Source organism: Protopterus annectens, chromosome 6.part0 (genome assembly GCF_019279795.1).
Source record: "Protopterus annectens isolate FY-2018-M chromosome 6.part0, PAN1.0, whole genome shotgun sequence".
Taxonomy (NCBI): domain Eukaryota; kingdom Metazoa; phylum Chordata; order Ceratodontiformes; family Protopteridae; genus Protopterus; species Protopterus annectens.
The window spans coordinates 90,694,608-90,711,160 of record NC_056737.1 but is presented as its reverse complement, the minus strand read 5'-3'; the positions used below and the strand labels follow the sequence as shown (position 1 = coordinate 90,711,160).

General features: G+C 36.8%; 1 protein-coding gene across 1 annotated transcript in view; it reads right to left on the bottom strand.

Moving 5' to 3' along the window:
* The window catches only part of IFT43 (intraflagellar transport 43), a 2,700,032-nt gene that overhangs the window by 129,118 nt on the left and 2,554,361 nt on the right, over positions 1-16,553 (bottom strand). The window contains exon 8 of the mRNA XM_044073868.1: positions 1,785-1,860. Coding sequence (XP_043929803.1) covers positions 1,785-1,860 — 76 coding nt within the window. The remainder of the gene's footprint in view (positions 1-1,784; positions 1,861-16,553) is intronic.

The following is a 16,553-nucleotide window of genomic DNA, read 5'->3' as shown; positions in this document are numbered from 1 at the left end:
ACAGCATTCATAAGCAGTATAGTGACTAGTGTATGACCAATGAAACTGCTGTACGTTATGAGACCAAGAAAAGCTACAGGCTGACCATTACTGCTGTGAAATATCAAGCCAACATAGGGTACCAAAGAATGTAGCACACCAATAAGTAATAACTTAATACTGATATGTTTCCTCTCAAAAGTAAGGTCATTATCTATGCATGCGTGTATGTGCTCTAATTTAGTCCACATAACAAAGGTTTATACATAGCACTGCTACTGCTTACAATCCTAAAGACCTAAACACCATTCTGTTTTCTGTCAGCATGTGAGATAATGAAAGTCATGCAAGTGAGCCTTGTACTTTTAATCAGAACAGTTCTTTATTATAAAGAAGTATACTTTGTTTAAGGATAGCATATATATATATATATATATATATATATATATATATATATATATATATATATATATAGATATATATATGTATATATATATATATATATATGTGTAGGCGGCCACGGTGGTGCAGTGATTAGGTTCATAAGTTCATAGGTTCATACTAGGTTATCTGCCCTAAGGCATCTATGAGCCTAGCCAGAGTGTGTTTGGCTTTCGTCACCCATTTTAAATTAATTTTGCTATGCCCTTTTTCGAGGTTAGCATTGTCGCCTCAAAGCAAGAGGTTCTCCGGTTCGATCCTCAGCTGGGGTGCCTTCTGTGCGGAGTCTGCATGTCTTCCCTGTGGTCGCATGGGTTTCCTCCGGGTGCTCCGGTTTCCTCCCACATCCCAAAGACATGCTGCAGGTGGATTGGACACTCTAAATTGGCCCTAGGTGTGAGTGAGTGTGTGCCTTCTGTGGAAGGTTGGGCAGCAGGCTGGCAACTCGACACTGTAAAACTCCACTGCCAATCATAAGCAGACAGGTGATTTGCTGTGGTGACCCCTAACCAGGAAAAAGCCGAAAGAAGAAGAAGTAGAAGAAGATATATATATATATATATATATATATATATATATATATATATATGGTTCCCCTTCACAAAGTCGAACGTTCAGAAACTTGAAATGCATATGGTTGAAGCCATATGCTCGCGTTTCTGAAGCTCGACTTCATGAAAGGAAGCTGAAAAAAGAGAAATGTAACACAACAAAGTATTTCTGCAGGGGGGCAAACACCCCCTGCTACTTATTTATTCCAACTCTGAGATCGCACTATAGCACAGAAAGGGAAAGCCGTTCCCCATTCACAGAGTCAAGCTTCCACAATTTCGAGCATATGGTCTTGGCCATATGACTTTCGAGATTGTGGCCGTTCAACTTTGTGAAGGGGAACCATATATATATATATATATATATATATATATATATATATATATATATATGTGTGTGTGTGTGTGTGTGTGTGTATAATTCATCACTTCCTAACACTGTGAAAGGATACCAAGCAGGCAAAAGCACTACAGGTGAGACTTGATAACGTGTGTGTGTATATATAATTCATCACGTCATAACACTGTGAAAGGATACCAAGCAGGCAAAAGCACTACAGGTGAGACTTGATAACACATTCTCCACTGAAGTACAAAATATGTCCATGAATGAGGATGAAGTGTGAACTTAAACAATCTTTTAAAATGCATGAGATACTTACTAGGAAATGATTAAGGTCAAAGACAGCTAAGATTAGGTTATTCAGAAAGGTCACAGCAATCCAATACTTCTCATCTGTTTTAATATGGCTCAGTGTTAGGTAAGACAGGGTACTTCCCCATCTGGTAATTAGCATTTTTCTTTACACTCACCAGTGTCTGGAAAGCTGCATGCTTCATGAGATCATTATCCAGATCTCGAAATGTCAACACTCTGTTTACCTGGACACTAGGGAAGACAACACAGAAAAATAATAAAGCATCAACAATGAGTTAACTGAACAAATTCTCAAATATTTAGTCTCCTTACTGTATGCAGGAAAATATGTTGTATTCATAGGCAAGCAAACAATACATATTTGTAGAACAGATTACTTAATTCCAGATTTTCAAATCAGAATGAAATGGTTATTACCCAACATACATATGCCAAATTCTTTTCTGAAGTAACTTAAGATGAAGATGAAATGACGAGAGCATTGACATTTCTGCTCCTCAAATGCCTGACAGTCTTAACAAACACTAACAAGTTTACCACTGCTTCCTTATAGGTTGCAAAAAGGTGATCCTTTGATTCATAGTGGGATGTAGGAGGGTAAAGCATAAAAGAGGGGTTTATCCTTCCAAGTGTACCGCATCACATATTAATGCCATCTTGGTACACTCTGGTCTTCATAAGGTTACATTACTATTAGAAACTCTCACTGATGACAACCACTAGGTTGGGAAAGAGATCAGAGCAGTACAGCAGGAATATGGAGATCCTAAAAGTCGGCAAAATCAAGCAACAAGAAACATCTTTATTAAATTATCACGTATGACTAAGGCAATCATACATTTATATAAATGTAAACAAATCTTACATAATTTTAGTTGCAAACATATATCACTTATAATCTATCCAGTCATTGTCAGTCAAACAGTACATAGCTCATTCAAATCCTGCTTTCTTTTAAACCTCATTCCTGTTCTGCACACAATTCCCATTTTTTTCTGTGCAATTTGCTCTTATCCTTTTCTAAAGATCCCAATTCCAATTGTTTTATCTTTACTACAATATTCACTACTTCTAGTACAGTTGGTTTAGACTTTGCTTTCCATTTTCTTTTTTGGCAGCCACCATAATCAGACTCAGCAAGATCTTACTATGTCTAGGCAATTCCGATTCTGTATCACAGGTAAAAAAAAAATAATTTCCTTAGTAACAATTTGCTCACCCAGTTTATCTGACAGAGTAGTCTGCATGGAATCTTTAAAGTCTGCCAACTTATTACACTCCCAGAAAATATGTTCCCAATTACCTCTTTCTTCCCCATTACACCACCAATATTTGCAGTCTATTTCTGGAAAATTTCTTTGGAGTCTACTTGGGGTATAAAAATACCAATGTAAACACTTTCAAGCAAAGATCCTAAATCTTCTAGCCTTTGTTGCATATTTGGGAGATATACATATATCCCCTATTGTTTCTTTGTGAATTGCTAATCCAATCTATCTCAAATCTAGAACAGAAGCTGCTGTTAAAAAATGAATTATTAGTAGAACATATAAAATAGTGCATGATTACTATAAACATCAATTAGAGGAGGTTAAAAGGACTGTGAAAACTCTACCAGTACTAGTCATTTGCTTAGGATCCCCTTATTTCTTTTGCTTTGTCTATACTCTCATATCAGTCCTTGATAGGGAAGGCAATTTCTAGCCAGCAGTCCAAATAAATTACTGGCCTCTTCCTTTCTATTACTTTTCACTCTCTAATTATTTGCTCCCAATACCTTGGTCCTTTTACCAGCTTTCACCTATAAATTTCAGCCCCCTACTGTTTGTATTCCTAATTGCAGTCATTCCTGTAGGCAGAATCTCCTTTCACATGTTGGCTTAATTTACTTTCTGTTATTTTATGAATATAATATTCTGTATGGTTATTGTTATTCTTCTTAAGAATCTGCATCCAAAATTCTAGTCTCTCCTTGTTACTTAAGCACCCTTCCCCTTTCATCATTATCCCTTTCCACTATGGATTTATAGGTTTCTGCTTATACTATGTATAGAAGCCTTAACTGTGTAGCCCTGAAATACCCCTACAAATCAGATAATTCCAAACCACATTGTTCTGTTTGAAGACTCAGCTTATCCCACTTGACTCTTGCCATCTTCTGCTCCCAGGTAAAATACTTAATCTCTTTATTAATTATCTACAACTTCTCCTCTAGTTGATAAAAATATGCCTGACCTGTGTATAAAACTAAAAACATTCTAACTGCTTGTATCTTGCTATCCATATCCATGTAACAGAGTTTCCAGTTTCTCAGTTTTTATATTATCTTCTGTTTTGTCACTTCCCACATATCCATAGCTGCCACACCAGAATCCTGTTTCATTCATACTCCCAAGTACTTCATTTTATTATGTCCCCATAAATATGGATATTGCTGAATCAATTTGTGTGTGGGTGTATAATTTACAGGTAACAAGTTGGTCACTATTGATAAGAAGGCCAGACAGCTAGTAGGCATTCACAGTCCTCAGTTACACCACCACTGACCATAGTAGCTAAGACACATAGGTGAGAGATGCATTATCCATGCTGCAGAAACATCTTTTGGTGGACCACAAAGGGAAGCATTAGGCAGAAAGGAAATTAAGCAACTGCAATTCCTGTTAACTGTATTGGACAAACTTATCTTAATTAAAAGGACAGCAACTGGAGCATTCACAGAATGTGCAGTATGTCAGCATAGGGGGAATTAGGTTATATAATAAAAATAAATCCCCTAGCTTCACAGTTTAAAAGGCTGCAGACTCTCTTAGTCACAACCATGAATATGTGGATCAAATAACTTATCTATCTATCTATCTATCTATCTATCTATCTATCTATCTGTCTATGTATGTATGTATGTGTGTGTGTGTGTCAAGACCAAATCATCAACTTTCCAAAACCTCAAAGTAGTTGTACTGAGATCGCAGTACAGTGTAGATCAGGAAATTTGTTATTTTCCACACTGTACTGCAACCTCAGAGTTGCTGTATATAATTTGCAGGGGGTGTGGGGGACATTGTTGTTTTTGCACTGTTCAAATTTTGGAAAATCAATAATATGGTCCCGAACATTAGGCATTCCACTTTCCAAACATTCAATAACCTGATATAAATCCATATGTGTATACATATATTTATTGTATATATGACACATTTTGGTAAGACTTTGAGAAGACAATGTAAACCATTAGTAGAAATGGAGTATGGCTGTATCACTGAAATGCTGCTTTCTACATAAGGCAATTGAGTGTGACTTCATAAGATAAACAGATCATGAAAAACGTAAGGGAGGATTTGCCACAATAAGCTTGTTGTTCCAAGTGGTAACTGTTATTTGATTTGTTTATTTTACTAGTTTTCTTTTATCTGTTTGTTTGTCTTCTAGCATGGGACTATCCAACTAGGTCAGCCCTATTTACAATGAAGGCATAGAGAGAGAACCTCCATAGTTACAAATGCAATAACCATCTAGTACAATAGTATACAACAGCTGCTGCAAGTACCATGTTATGTTCTAGATGCAGTTTCATGCAGAAAAGAATTTCAGTTTAAGAAGCAATTCTTATGAAGTACATTGAATACTGGCATGAACTATAATGTAATGATTTTAATATATTTGATCCCTGTGTGGCATGAATACAATTCATACGATGATCTTGTAATTATCTTCTGTCCTTTAACTTTTATAAATCATATATAATACTTCTTGCTTGATGGCCTTAGTTCTAACTGAAATGGGTCTTAGGGCCAGTGTAGCTTCCCAGTTAATAAATGTATGTATGTATGTATAAATAAATAAAATTACTGAGGGGGGGGGGGTCAGAAAGAGTATTTTGTCCTGGTAAATATTACATATCTGCTTGTAAAGTACAGAAACTGTACAAAAAGGGTAGGATAGAGGGATGTTAGCAATGACAGTCGATTACAAAAAGTTTAATATTCCTTATGGTTTCATTGATATTTCAGGCTATATAGTAATGATAATTATAAAATGACTGCTCATTACTATTCAAAAATGAGCATGCTGATTGGATAGCAAAACACGCTTGCCCATTGTAAATCAAGCATATGCCAAAAGAAAAAAGTTGGGCCTCTGGAGTACCATCGAGTGGCCAGACTTTCAATTGGTAGATGCTGGGGGACAAAGCAAAATATGAGAAAGATCAGGTCCATTCTGCAAAACTAAAAAAATCAGAACCCTACCCAATTTTAATTGTATTTCTGCACTGTCTCTTGCAAAATCTCAACAAAAAAATAAATAAGAAAACAGCAATGGAGAGGTCTCTCTTCTTCATTGCTTCTTCTGCACTGTACTGATGTATTGTGCAAGTATTGGAATATAAGTCTCATACACCTGTGCAGTACATCAGTAAAAAGGAAGAACGCAGAGGAACACTACAGCACCATTATACAAAGACATTATTTAAGAAAGGTAAACAATTTCTTTCATAAATAATGTCATTGTATAACAGCAATAATCCAGTCCTGGGTTTGGGTATATCAGGATTCACCCCCCCCCCCCCAACACACACACACACACCACACCACTCTCTAGTGGATTATTGCTTAATTATGTCATTCAACAGCATCTATAAGCCAGTTTAACCACAGCTTCATCAAATCCTTTTTCCTTCTTTTCTCCACAGTTTCTGAACTACCAATTATGTGTTACAATGTAATCTACTTTTTTCCTTACTTTGTAATCAACCCAGTGGTAGCTCCAAATCAGTAACTAGTATGTCCGACCTAAAGATCTACAAATTAAGCAATATATATAATATTAAGGTGTGCAATAATGCAGCGTTAACCCATAGCTCATGGTTTAGTCATGAGACTTAAGCCTCAGAGAGACCAAACAAAGGCAGTCATGAGTAAATCTGCATTAACCATGCAGGAACTGGACATATTTCCACCGTACCAATTTGTTATCTTACATAAAGAAAATACTTAGCTTTACAATTACATAATTTCATAAAGACATTTCTTACCTTTTTTAAGCAATGTCATTGAATTATAGAACTTTATTTCCGTTCCATCTCTTCCAGCTTCAGTGCTTGGGGTGGTTTAATGATGCACTGTGCATGCATTCACATGGTACATCAGATTTAATGCACTTACTCTCACTTTTCTAAGAGACTCAGTGATGTGCATATTTCATGCAGCTTATCTAGTAAAATACAGTAACTATTTTTTCACAAGTTTTCAAAATTACTATATCCAGTTTTTATTTGTGACATTACAGTGTGTGGGAATGTAGAATTTTCTTCTGAAATACATAGCTGGCTGAGTTGCATTTCTCTGCCTAGCAGGGTAAAAATAATGGCTGTAGTACTTTTTTATCACATAAACTTTGTGTATCGTTTGCTTTGAAGTCACACTTTTCCCCTAGGCTTATGATCCATTTATACCAAGTCCATACTTGTGAACAATTACTGTTCAGATTTCCAAGAAATAATAGCCAGAATTCAGGGATTCTCTCCACTTGTGCTAAATGACCAATACAGATTGGTCAATTAGTGCAACTGAAAGAATCTAGGACTTGAAGACACTGCAAAGCAGCACACGTCATTAACACCGTACTGTCATGTCTCAGAACTGTTTGCTTTAGTGCTCTCTGTCTACCACCCCACGCATCGTGGTAACATGGGAACCTCCCCCTTATACCCATGCATATGCACACACATTCAGGCTGCACGCTCACACAAAGACACATATCCAAACATCCATAAACAAGCCCCACATACACTCACTCACACTCACACATGCATACTAACCACACACACACAGTCAGCACAGCCCCTCTTTACCTAACTCCCATAGCTGACTAACTACAGAGATACACATACAAGCTTGCATATTCATTCATCTGCATTCATACCCCTACTGGCATGCACACAAATGTCCACACATGTGTTGGCTAATACTTACCTGCACTGCTGCTACTCACAGAAGAGTGAATGGATGAACGCCATCAAAAGACTGCAATTCTTTTTCTTGTCAGAGAAACAATTTACTACTCAGATTTTCTAAAGTCTGCTGAGTTAATTAGGAGATGTCATCATTTCTGGGGAACAGCACATAGCCAATTAGCAACGGCCACTGCCTTGGATTTCCACATTACCATGCAGCTTCCCCTGTGAGACCACTGTCTGTACTATCTCCCACCAAAGGAAAACTATAGTGGGAAACTTGTCCCTGAATCAGAAAGGCCTACTGTGATGTGGAAACCCTCCATGCTGAGTCTTCCACATTGAGGTAATCCTTTCTGAATCCTACAAAATAACTTTTCATTGTATAATAAATAATACCCATATCCTAGCTACTTCTGCATGAGTCCTTGCACTTTCTTATATTCACATATGCTGCTTTTGGATCGTCCATGTTTCCTACTGCTTTCTACTCTTAGCATCCAGCATGAATGCACACAGACATTTTGGTTGCTGAACTGGAGTGATTATCAAGGCTAATAATTGTGTAATATGAATAAGACAAACAGTCAATAAATCACTCCTGAGGTCCACATTCACATTTTTCCACCATCCTCCATTTTATCTGGCCATGACTGGTACAAGCAATGTTATCAGTATATGCCCCACTCCTGAACCACACACACATGTATTCACACACAAATCATGGCCACACGACAAAGGACTTCACATCGCACCTGGGATTACCTGTCCACTCTTTCATGCCTTGTTCCAAATCCTTGCTTCTCACAATCAGTTATTTTCTATGCCCAAGTAACAACATCACAATCATAAACCTAAGTGCTATACCAGCAGCAGTCCAGACCAGCTCAAACTGGACACACTAGTAGATGCGATGAACTGGAGAATGATTCTAAGGAAACCTACCCTGGCCAGAATGGGCAGTGAGCATCATGTTGTCCTACAGGTTTGTTAAACATACCAGTGCTTTATAAAGGAGATGCAGAAAGTGATTCTTGCAGACATTTTTTACCCTTGCTTAAACTGAAACAAGACTGACCTTAGGAAGTCCTCATACATCAAAGGAGGAGTTTGTTGTCTCTTAACCCAGGAATCTTTCAACAAGATTAATGCTTGCCCTGCTAGGAAGGCATGTAAGTTTCTTCTTGATTAAATAAAGCAAGACAATGAGAGAAGAGTTTCCTAATTTCCTGATTTTATTCTCACTCTTGCAGCATCACTACCTGTGGAATAACCAGAGGTTCAACTCTCCACATTCTATAATAAAATACTGTCCTCATGTCCAAATAAACTCATACTATATGCCATTTCCCCTTTGATTAAGCTGCTGAGATTCTGACAGCCATTGAGAGGACCACCACAAACCTAACATGATTCGCTGAGAGGGCAAACACAAACCTAAAATGATTCACTTACCATGAGAAAGATCTGGATCTATACAGGACAAAAAGGAAAGCTCAAAGAAAAAGAAAAAGCTAACAACAAACACCAAGTAGAGAAATGAAAAGTGAAGACAATGGATAATGCTGCCTGGAAAACAATGCAACTAATATGTAGGACATAACATGTTTGGTGCTCACTATGAGGTACTTGTGGAGATTAGCAAAGATAAATAAAATTACCAGCTGTCATTAAGTTCTAAAGCCTCATTTATGGAAAGGAGAAGATGTACAACTGCTATAATATCCAGACAAATTATTTTCTGAGAAGTTTGCATTCTTTCGTCCCAAAGAAAGATTTTCCATTTCAGTAATTTCTGGAAAGGAAAAAGGGATCTGAGAAAGATCCGTACATGACTTTCTCAGACTGAGAAACTTTTCCAAGAAATCTTGCTGCTATCATGGCCGCTGTGACTATTGCTTAGCCAGGGAACATAACAGCTCGTTAGAAAGATAAGAAAAACCTTGGACAACCAGTCTTCTAAAGCAAGCTGCAATCACAGTGAAGGAACTGGTAAGGACCTGAAGAGCTAAGGAGAGTCTAAACTATATCTTTGCTATTTATTTATTATTTGTTTGTTCTGCCACAGGCCCTTTTCAGAAAAAAACATGGGACAGAGGCTCAGAGGTGGAACATCTTACATGTAGTATTTCTGGCAGTTTAATGACCAGTGTAAATTATATACTATATATATATATATATATACTGAGCAAAAACATGCAGTCCTTAGACCAGCCTTCACTTAATACATAAATGCAGCAAATTACATTGTTTATGAATTTATATTTACGGAGCATTTGTAGAGTGAAAATCATACCTTTAATAACATGCAGTCAGCCAGTAAGTACAATATTTACATATATACAAAATTACACAGTATGTCTGCATAGTCTTGGAATTAAAAGCTAGCAAACTAGGAAGATATTAGTATAACTGAAAAATCACATTAAGTTTGCAGTTTTAGGGATTCATGATGAACTGTGGCCATTACCAGTACGTTAACATCTATTTTTATACAGTCTTTTAAGATTTAAGTCTTGGTGGTATTTAAGATGTCATTTAAGGTCTGTGATGTCTATACTTATCGTGTAGTGTATCTTACAGAAAAAGCTGAGTGATGCCCTGAAATCAGTGTTTGAAAATTTTATTTATATTGAGTCTTAAAGTGCATGTATTTTATGTATTGGCAAATGCAGTTTAGTTGTGTTGATGAGAAAGTTTTGGTTCTATAAAGCATCCCTAGTTTTTGATGAGTTTTTCAATGTCATTTTCTATATAACTATTCAGTGAACATGCCAATGCAGCTGTGGTGGTGCAGCGGTTAGCATTACCACCTCACAGCAAGGGGTTTTCCAGTTTGATTCTCCGCTGGGGTGCCCTCTGTGCAGAGTCTGCATGTCCTCCCTGTGGTCACGTGGGTTTCCTCTAGGTGCTCTGGTTTCCTCCCACATGGCAAAGTTGGACTGGACACTAAATTGGCCCAAGGTGTCACAGTATGAGTGTGGGCACCAGGCTGGTAACTCAATACCATAAAACTTCACTGTCAATTGTTCTGCAGATCGTTGTTCCACTGTGGCACCCCCTAATGGGAAAAAGCCAAAAGTAGAAGAAGAAGAAGAAATAACATGCCAATGCAGGGCAGCAAGGTAAAGTTTATGGTTTATATAAAGGCTAGTTTTAGTTTGTCATTTAATTTCTGGATAAGTAGGTAATTTTCCTTTTAACACAAGTCTCTTTTTGGAGGTGTAGCATAAACATGCATACTTTATTGGCTGGAACATGTGCAATAATTCTAGTTGATGTGGCTGTTATTCCTGGAGGAAAGTATTCTTATTAAGGCAATTGTATTCCTTTTGTAATAAATGCTCTCAGTTTAGAGTTGAGAAATGGTGAGATTTTATAATATATATCCAGTTTGTGGCAAATCCAATCTTTTAGATCACTCTTGTCCTAGGTATTCAAAAACAGATGCTTTTTCCATGTCTGCTTTATCAAAACATGGGACACTCCAATGTAGGGATGGAATTTTTTTGTGATGAAATAAATATGCATTTAGTTTAGTCGTAAGTTAGTTTATAATGACTCAAGTAAAGTAATGCATTTTTGTCAAATAACCTTCAAATTCAGTACTGAGTTTTTAATGCATTTTGGTAACGTCAAATGACCATATCATCCACATAATAGTACTGCATTCATGAGCATAAGTGTGTACTAATGTAACAGCCACTGTTGCCTCTTTAAGCCTAGCCAAGCATCCCAAATGTCTGTCAAGTGCTGGTACTCTTGGTAAGTGTAAGAAGGGGCTTGTATGAACCATTTACAAGCTGCCTGTGTCCATTGCAGACACAGGTACCAAACCAGGGATGAATGTTCTGCTCCCCATCCAGCTAAGTTACACTTCAATTGGGTTAGGGAGGAACTCTGCTTCACATGGATAGGAAGCCTATTCCAAAGAAGGGGTAGTTTCTGGGACACATACCTGGCTCTCCAGTAGATACTGTTTTAATCACAAGCAAGGTTTAAGTCTTTAAAACAGGTAAGTTTGGAGCTATTTGTTTTTGTGGATATGCAAAAGGTCCATCAGGGTGGGGTTCAACAATACCTTCTATTCCAGGCATAGATCTCCCCTCATTAAATTGTCAGAGACAAAATACATGGATAAGGCTTTGAGGTGGTCTGCATAGGACCTGCTGCTTACACTTTGCATTTTTTAGTGAAGAATCTCTGTGTACATTCCAATTGCTGGATGTGCTTAGTTAGACACATACCAAAGGGGGGTATTGAACTCAATGATAGATCTGATGAATGTCAAAAATAGAGGAATATCCTTGGACTTAGATGCCATACCTTTGTTTACAGGCTGCACAACACAGAATGTTGGCCTTGACATGAGGGAGTCTGAGGGGAAGTTGATTTTGATGCTTTTGAACAAAATGAAAGTTTGTAAAGCATGTCTGTGGTTACATCTATGAATAATTCTGTAAAAAAATATTGTAACCTCCGCAGAAATACAACATGCTGTATTTAACGTACTATAACACTAAAATTGCAAAGAAAATATTGAAAACTTTTTAAGCTGAAGTATTATATTTATACTTTTACAAATTTATAATTTTTTTTTTAAGTTGTGACTATGTCACTTTTTAAAAACCTTTTCAAGAAGCCACAAATAAGTTTTTGGGGCAGGTAGCAGTGAATACAGAGCATGCCTGATAACACTGCATAAACACCATATCCTGAAAAGTACGCACTTTATGTTTTGGACATTCTTAATTTGTCTTCATCTATTTTAAGAATTCCAAATATTTACACTGAAAATTAAAGACACCCAATTAACTACATAAGACAGAAACAGAGAAAAGTAGTATATTTCTAATACAAATGTTATTCTTCTAGGTGGAGGAAAGCAGCAATTCAAAATTAATATTCCCTAATGAAGTCTTCTGGATTACGGTGAAATTCACAATGGTTTGTTTTATACACTGCCAAAGGATGGGCCAACACAAATGTTAATTATATCAATGAAAAAAATTATTATTTAGTACAATGTTAAAAAGAACCTATAAAAGGTCTAATCCAGGAAAGCTGTCATAAACAAAAGGAGCAATGGTTGGTGCATACTTAGATAAATCATTTTGAATTTTGAACCCTCAAACACTGAAATTTTAGGTCCACCTGAACTCAGGTACTATCATTTGGTTCATCCACTACAAAACTTGATTTTAATAGACTGCAGTAGGAAAAACATTTGGGCACTTCCTTACTTAAAAATCCTTGTTCTAGCTAACCTCAGAGGGTGACCAGTCTGGTTTATCCACCATAAAACAACCTAGGTGTGAATGACCTTAGAGGATACTTACTTGTGTACTGACAAAGATGCTTTGGGTATTACAGATATGACAGCACAGACAGTAAGTACAATACTAGTAATTTCAAAATACAACTTCTGGTCCTGTGTAAGAGAGTCATTACATATTGGGACTTTCCTCAAAGCAACAACAGTCAGTCTTATTTCTTAAAGTAGCAGGTGATTTCTCATTTGCAATGCTTCTGATTGTAACTGTCTCCAGACTGAGAAGGAGAGAAATATAGCTTGTATAGCAGAAGAAAATAAAATGTTAGTACTACAGAGCATCAGTCTTTAATGTACAACAATAATAAAAATAAAAATCAACTGCTGTAATCCATGTTCATTTAAGGCAGTACAGATTGACAATCATATATTCATAAGAAATATTTTTATTAAAAAATATGGAAAGCAAAAGTAAACGCATCTGATATAATTTACACTGGTGTTAAGTAGGAACAATGCAAAAAACTTAATTTTGGCATTGCAGTGGAAAGTGAAGCACACCTGAAGAAATCCTGTAGTGACCCTGCCTGCATATGGTGGGGAGACCTATTATCTGTTTGAATGCAGATCCCTCATAAACATAGCTCCCAAGGCAGATTCCCTGAAGTGGCAACTCATGGAATGCTTTGACATTATTTTGGCTCTATTACAAAATTTAAGTTCTGTGAGCTGTTTCAATCGTAACCAGTGCCTTCCTTTTTACCACAATGTTGAGTGCCGCTGGAGTTATTAAATGTAATTAAGGTGGTATGAGGATGAAGTCCCCATATGATGGAGATGCGGGGTAGGTCTCCCTGAAAACTAGTGGTTTTAGGGATCATCTCTGAATGCTCATTTGCCTTGTGTAGTATATCTGCCAGTCATCTGAGATGTGGTTCTTGCAGTGGATCCACATATGCCAGTCATGGTATTCTGGTGCAGGACCACTGATACTTCTCGCAGTGAGGGACACTAGCTTTTTTCCATTTCTCTAGGAAAAAAAAAAAAAGAAACAGAAAATCCCAAATTCAGAACATATGAGCAATGAAAAAAATGGGATTTTCATGGAATTTGGCATTTTAGACTACAGCACTTATTCACAACTTGTATTTCTTCTGATATGTGTCACTTTATATTACAGAATGGGCAATATGTACATCACCACCCTGACTGGAGAATGAACATTCTCTAGCAAGGTGTTAATGTACCGGTAATGCCCGCTGAAAAATGAGTCCAAAGTTTCATGTCAGCATATTAAGCTGCCATGGAGTTCAAAATGTAAGGAAGCTGAAGGCCACCATTATTTCATGTTCGCTAAGCAGCACATTTGCTGTTTAGTGAGTGCAAAATTAAAAGAAATATAAAATAAAATAAAAAAAATAACAGAAAAGTATGTGTCTGTGTTTTATGCATGTATAAAAATGAGAGTGAGATCAATTGAGCCATTATTTTACGCTCGCTAAGCAGTGCTTTTGCCATTTAGCTAGTGTAAAATTGAAAGAAACATTAGAAAGAAAAGTGTGTGTGTGCGTGTATGTATTTCTGTGTGCATGTATGAGTATATGTTTGCTTGGATACTCTAGACAATCTCGACGTACTGAAATCTTGAATTTCAGTACATCGAGACCGAATAGTAGAAAGTGCAGTTACTCAAAACTACACTTTGCCGAATGTGGAAGTGTCGAATCTGGAAATGTCGAATCTGCCTCTATCCTGGTGTCACGTTAATTATGTGTGGTGCGGTTTGTGGCTTTATCTGGGGTTTCAGTTAAGTGTTGTTTGTTTGAGGATATTGGATAGGGATTTTAGTGTGTGTGTGTGTGAGTGTGTGCGGTGGTGTTTTTTGTGTGTTTGTGTGTTTAGTGCGACCTCGGAGTTAGAATATATAAGTAGGGGTGGTGTGAGGGTGCAGGGGGGTTTGCCCCCCTGCTTATAGGTAGGTTACTTGTGTTTCTGTGTGTTATGTTTGTTTAGTTAGGTAGGTGGATGTGTGTGTGATTATGTCTTGGTTTGGGTGTGTGTGTGTGTGTGTGTGTGTGTGTGTGTGTGTGTGTGTGTGTGTGTGTGTGTGTGTGTGAATGGTCGCTTTTGTGGTATTCGTTATTGTGGGTTTTCGTGTATGTGGGTTTTTGACTATTCAGTCTCGAAATACTGAAATTCGACATTTCAGTACTTCAAGATTGTATAGTGAATCCGTTTGCTTGTATGCATGAAAGCGGAAGTGTGTCTGTATATGAGAGAGTGAAACCTATAGAGCAGTGACAGCAACAGTTAAAATAAAGAGGTATGCATACCTCTCAACATCATAACTCAAGAAATCTGGATAAAGACTAAAATAAAAGGGAGCAAAGGCTGAAAAATAGGAACAGATTTTAAACATTGCTGTTATAAAATTAGAAAGTTGCTAGAATAAAGGGATTTATTTTAGTACATATTTTCTGAAGGAAATAAAGTCTGAGACTCAAATGTATGTAATTGTTTAGTGGCTTCAATCCTCAATGATTCGCCAGCAAACCACACATTTTATGAGTAACAGAGCAAAAAAAATGAGGGAAAATATGGACACTTTTTGAAAATCTTATATTTTGGATGTAAAACACTTCCTCCAACACCACTTACATACACAACAGCAAGTTTGAAACTTTAGGTAGATGAACTATTTTACATCAAAAATATATTAAAAAATAAATAAATAATTCAGTAATAAAAAAAGTAAAACAAAACAATTTTACACACAGCCTGCTTTCAAGACACCTGCAGAGCTGGGCCTCAGAGCACCCCTTAGGTGTGCATTATTTAAGCAATAACTGATGACATAGTGCGGTATATTGAAGATTTACCCATGGCTGGTGTGGTTTAATCATGAGGGCGAAGCTCGAGTGATTAAAAAAGCCAACCATGGGTAAATATACCACAACCATGTTGTCGGTTATTGCTATTATACAATGACATTATTTAAGAAAGAAATACTTACTTTTCTTAAATAAAGTCTTTGTATAATGGCGCCATACTGTCCTTCCGTGGCTGGTGATATCATGCTGCCTTGTTTTGATGTACTGCACATGCATATGGGACTTGCATTCCCATGCATACCCAGTACATCAATGCTTTGAAAAGGAAGCAACGGAGAAAAGAAAGTCTCCGTTGGTCTGTTTTTGTTTTCTTTTTTTTTTTAAATTATAAAAAAAAAAAGTTTTGGCTACTTTAGGGGTAGGAGAGAGAGAAACAGAATGGAGGAAATGCAAAGAAAATGTGTGTTTAGTTTTAAATAACGTACCTGATTTTCTTTATATTTCCTCCATGCTGCCTCTCTGGTATGTCCGGAGTCTGGACTATAGATTTTTTTTTAACTTTTTGTTAAAAAAATAAATAAATAAATAAATAAATAAAAGTTATGGAATATATGAATGGAAGGAAGTCTGGGTGACCGGACCTTTTTCTGTTGGTATATTCTGGGATTTACAGTGGGCACGCTGGTTTGGCTGGCCAATCAGTATGCTTGTTTTTGAATATTAACGGCCAGTCATTCTATAATTATACAGTACCATACACCTTGTTGGGCATTATTGCTTTCATGTTGCCAATTTGCATTACTGAGTGTTGTTTACTTAGAATCTGTTTTAACTTACATGTATATAAATAAAGATGTAGAAAAGAATA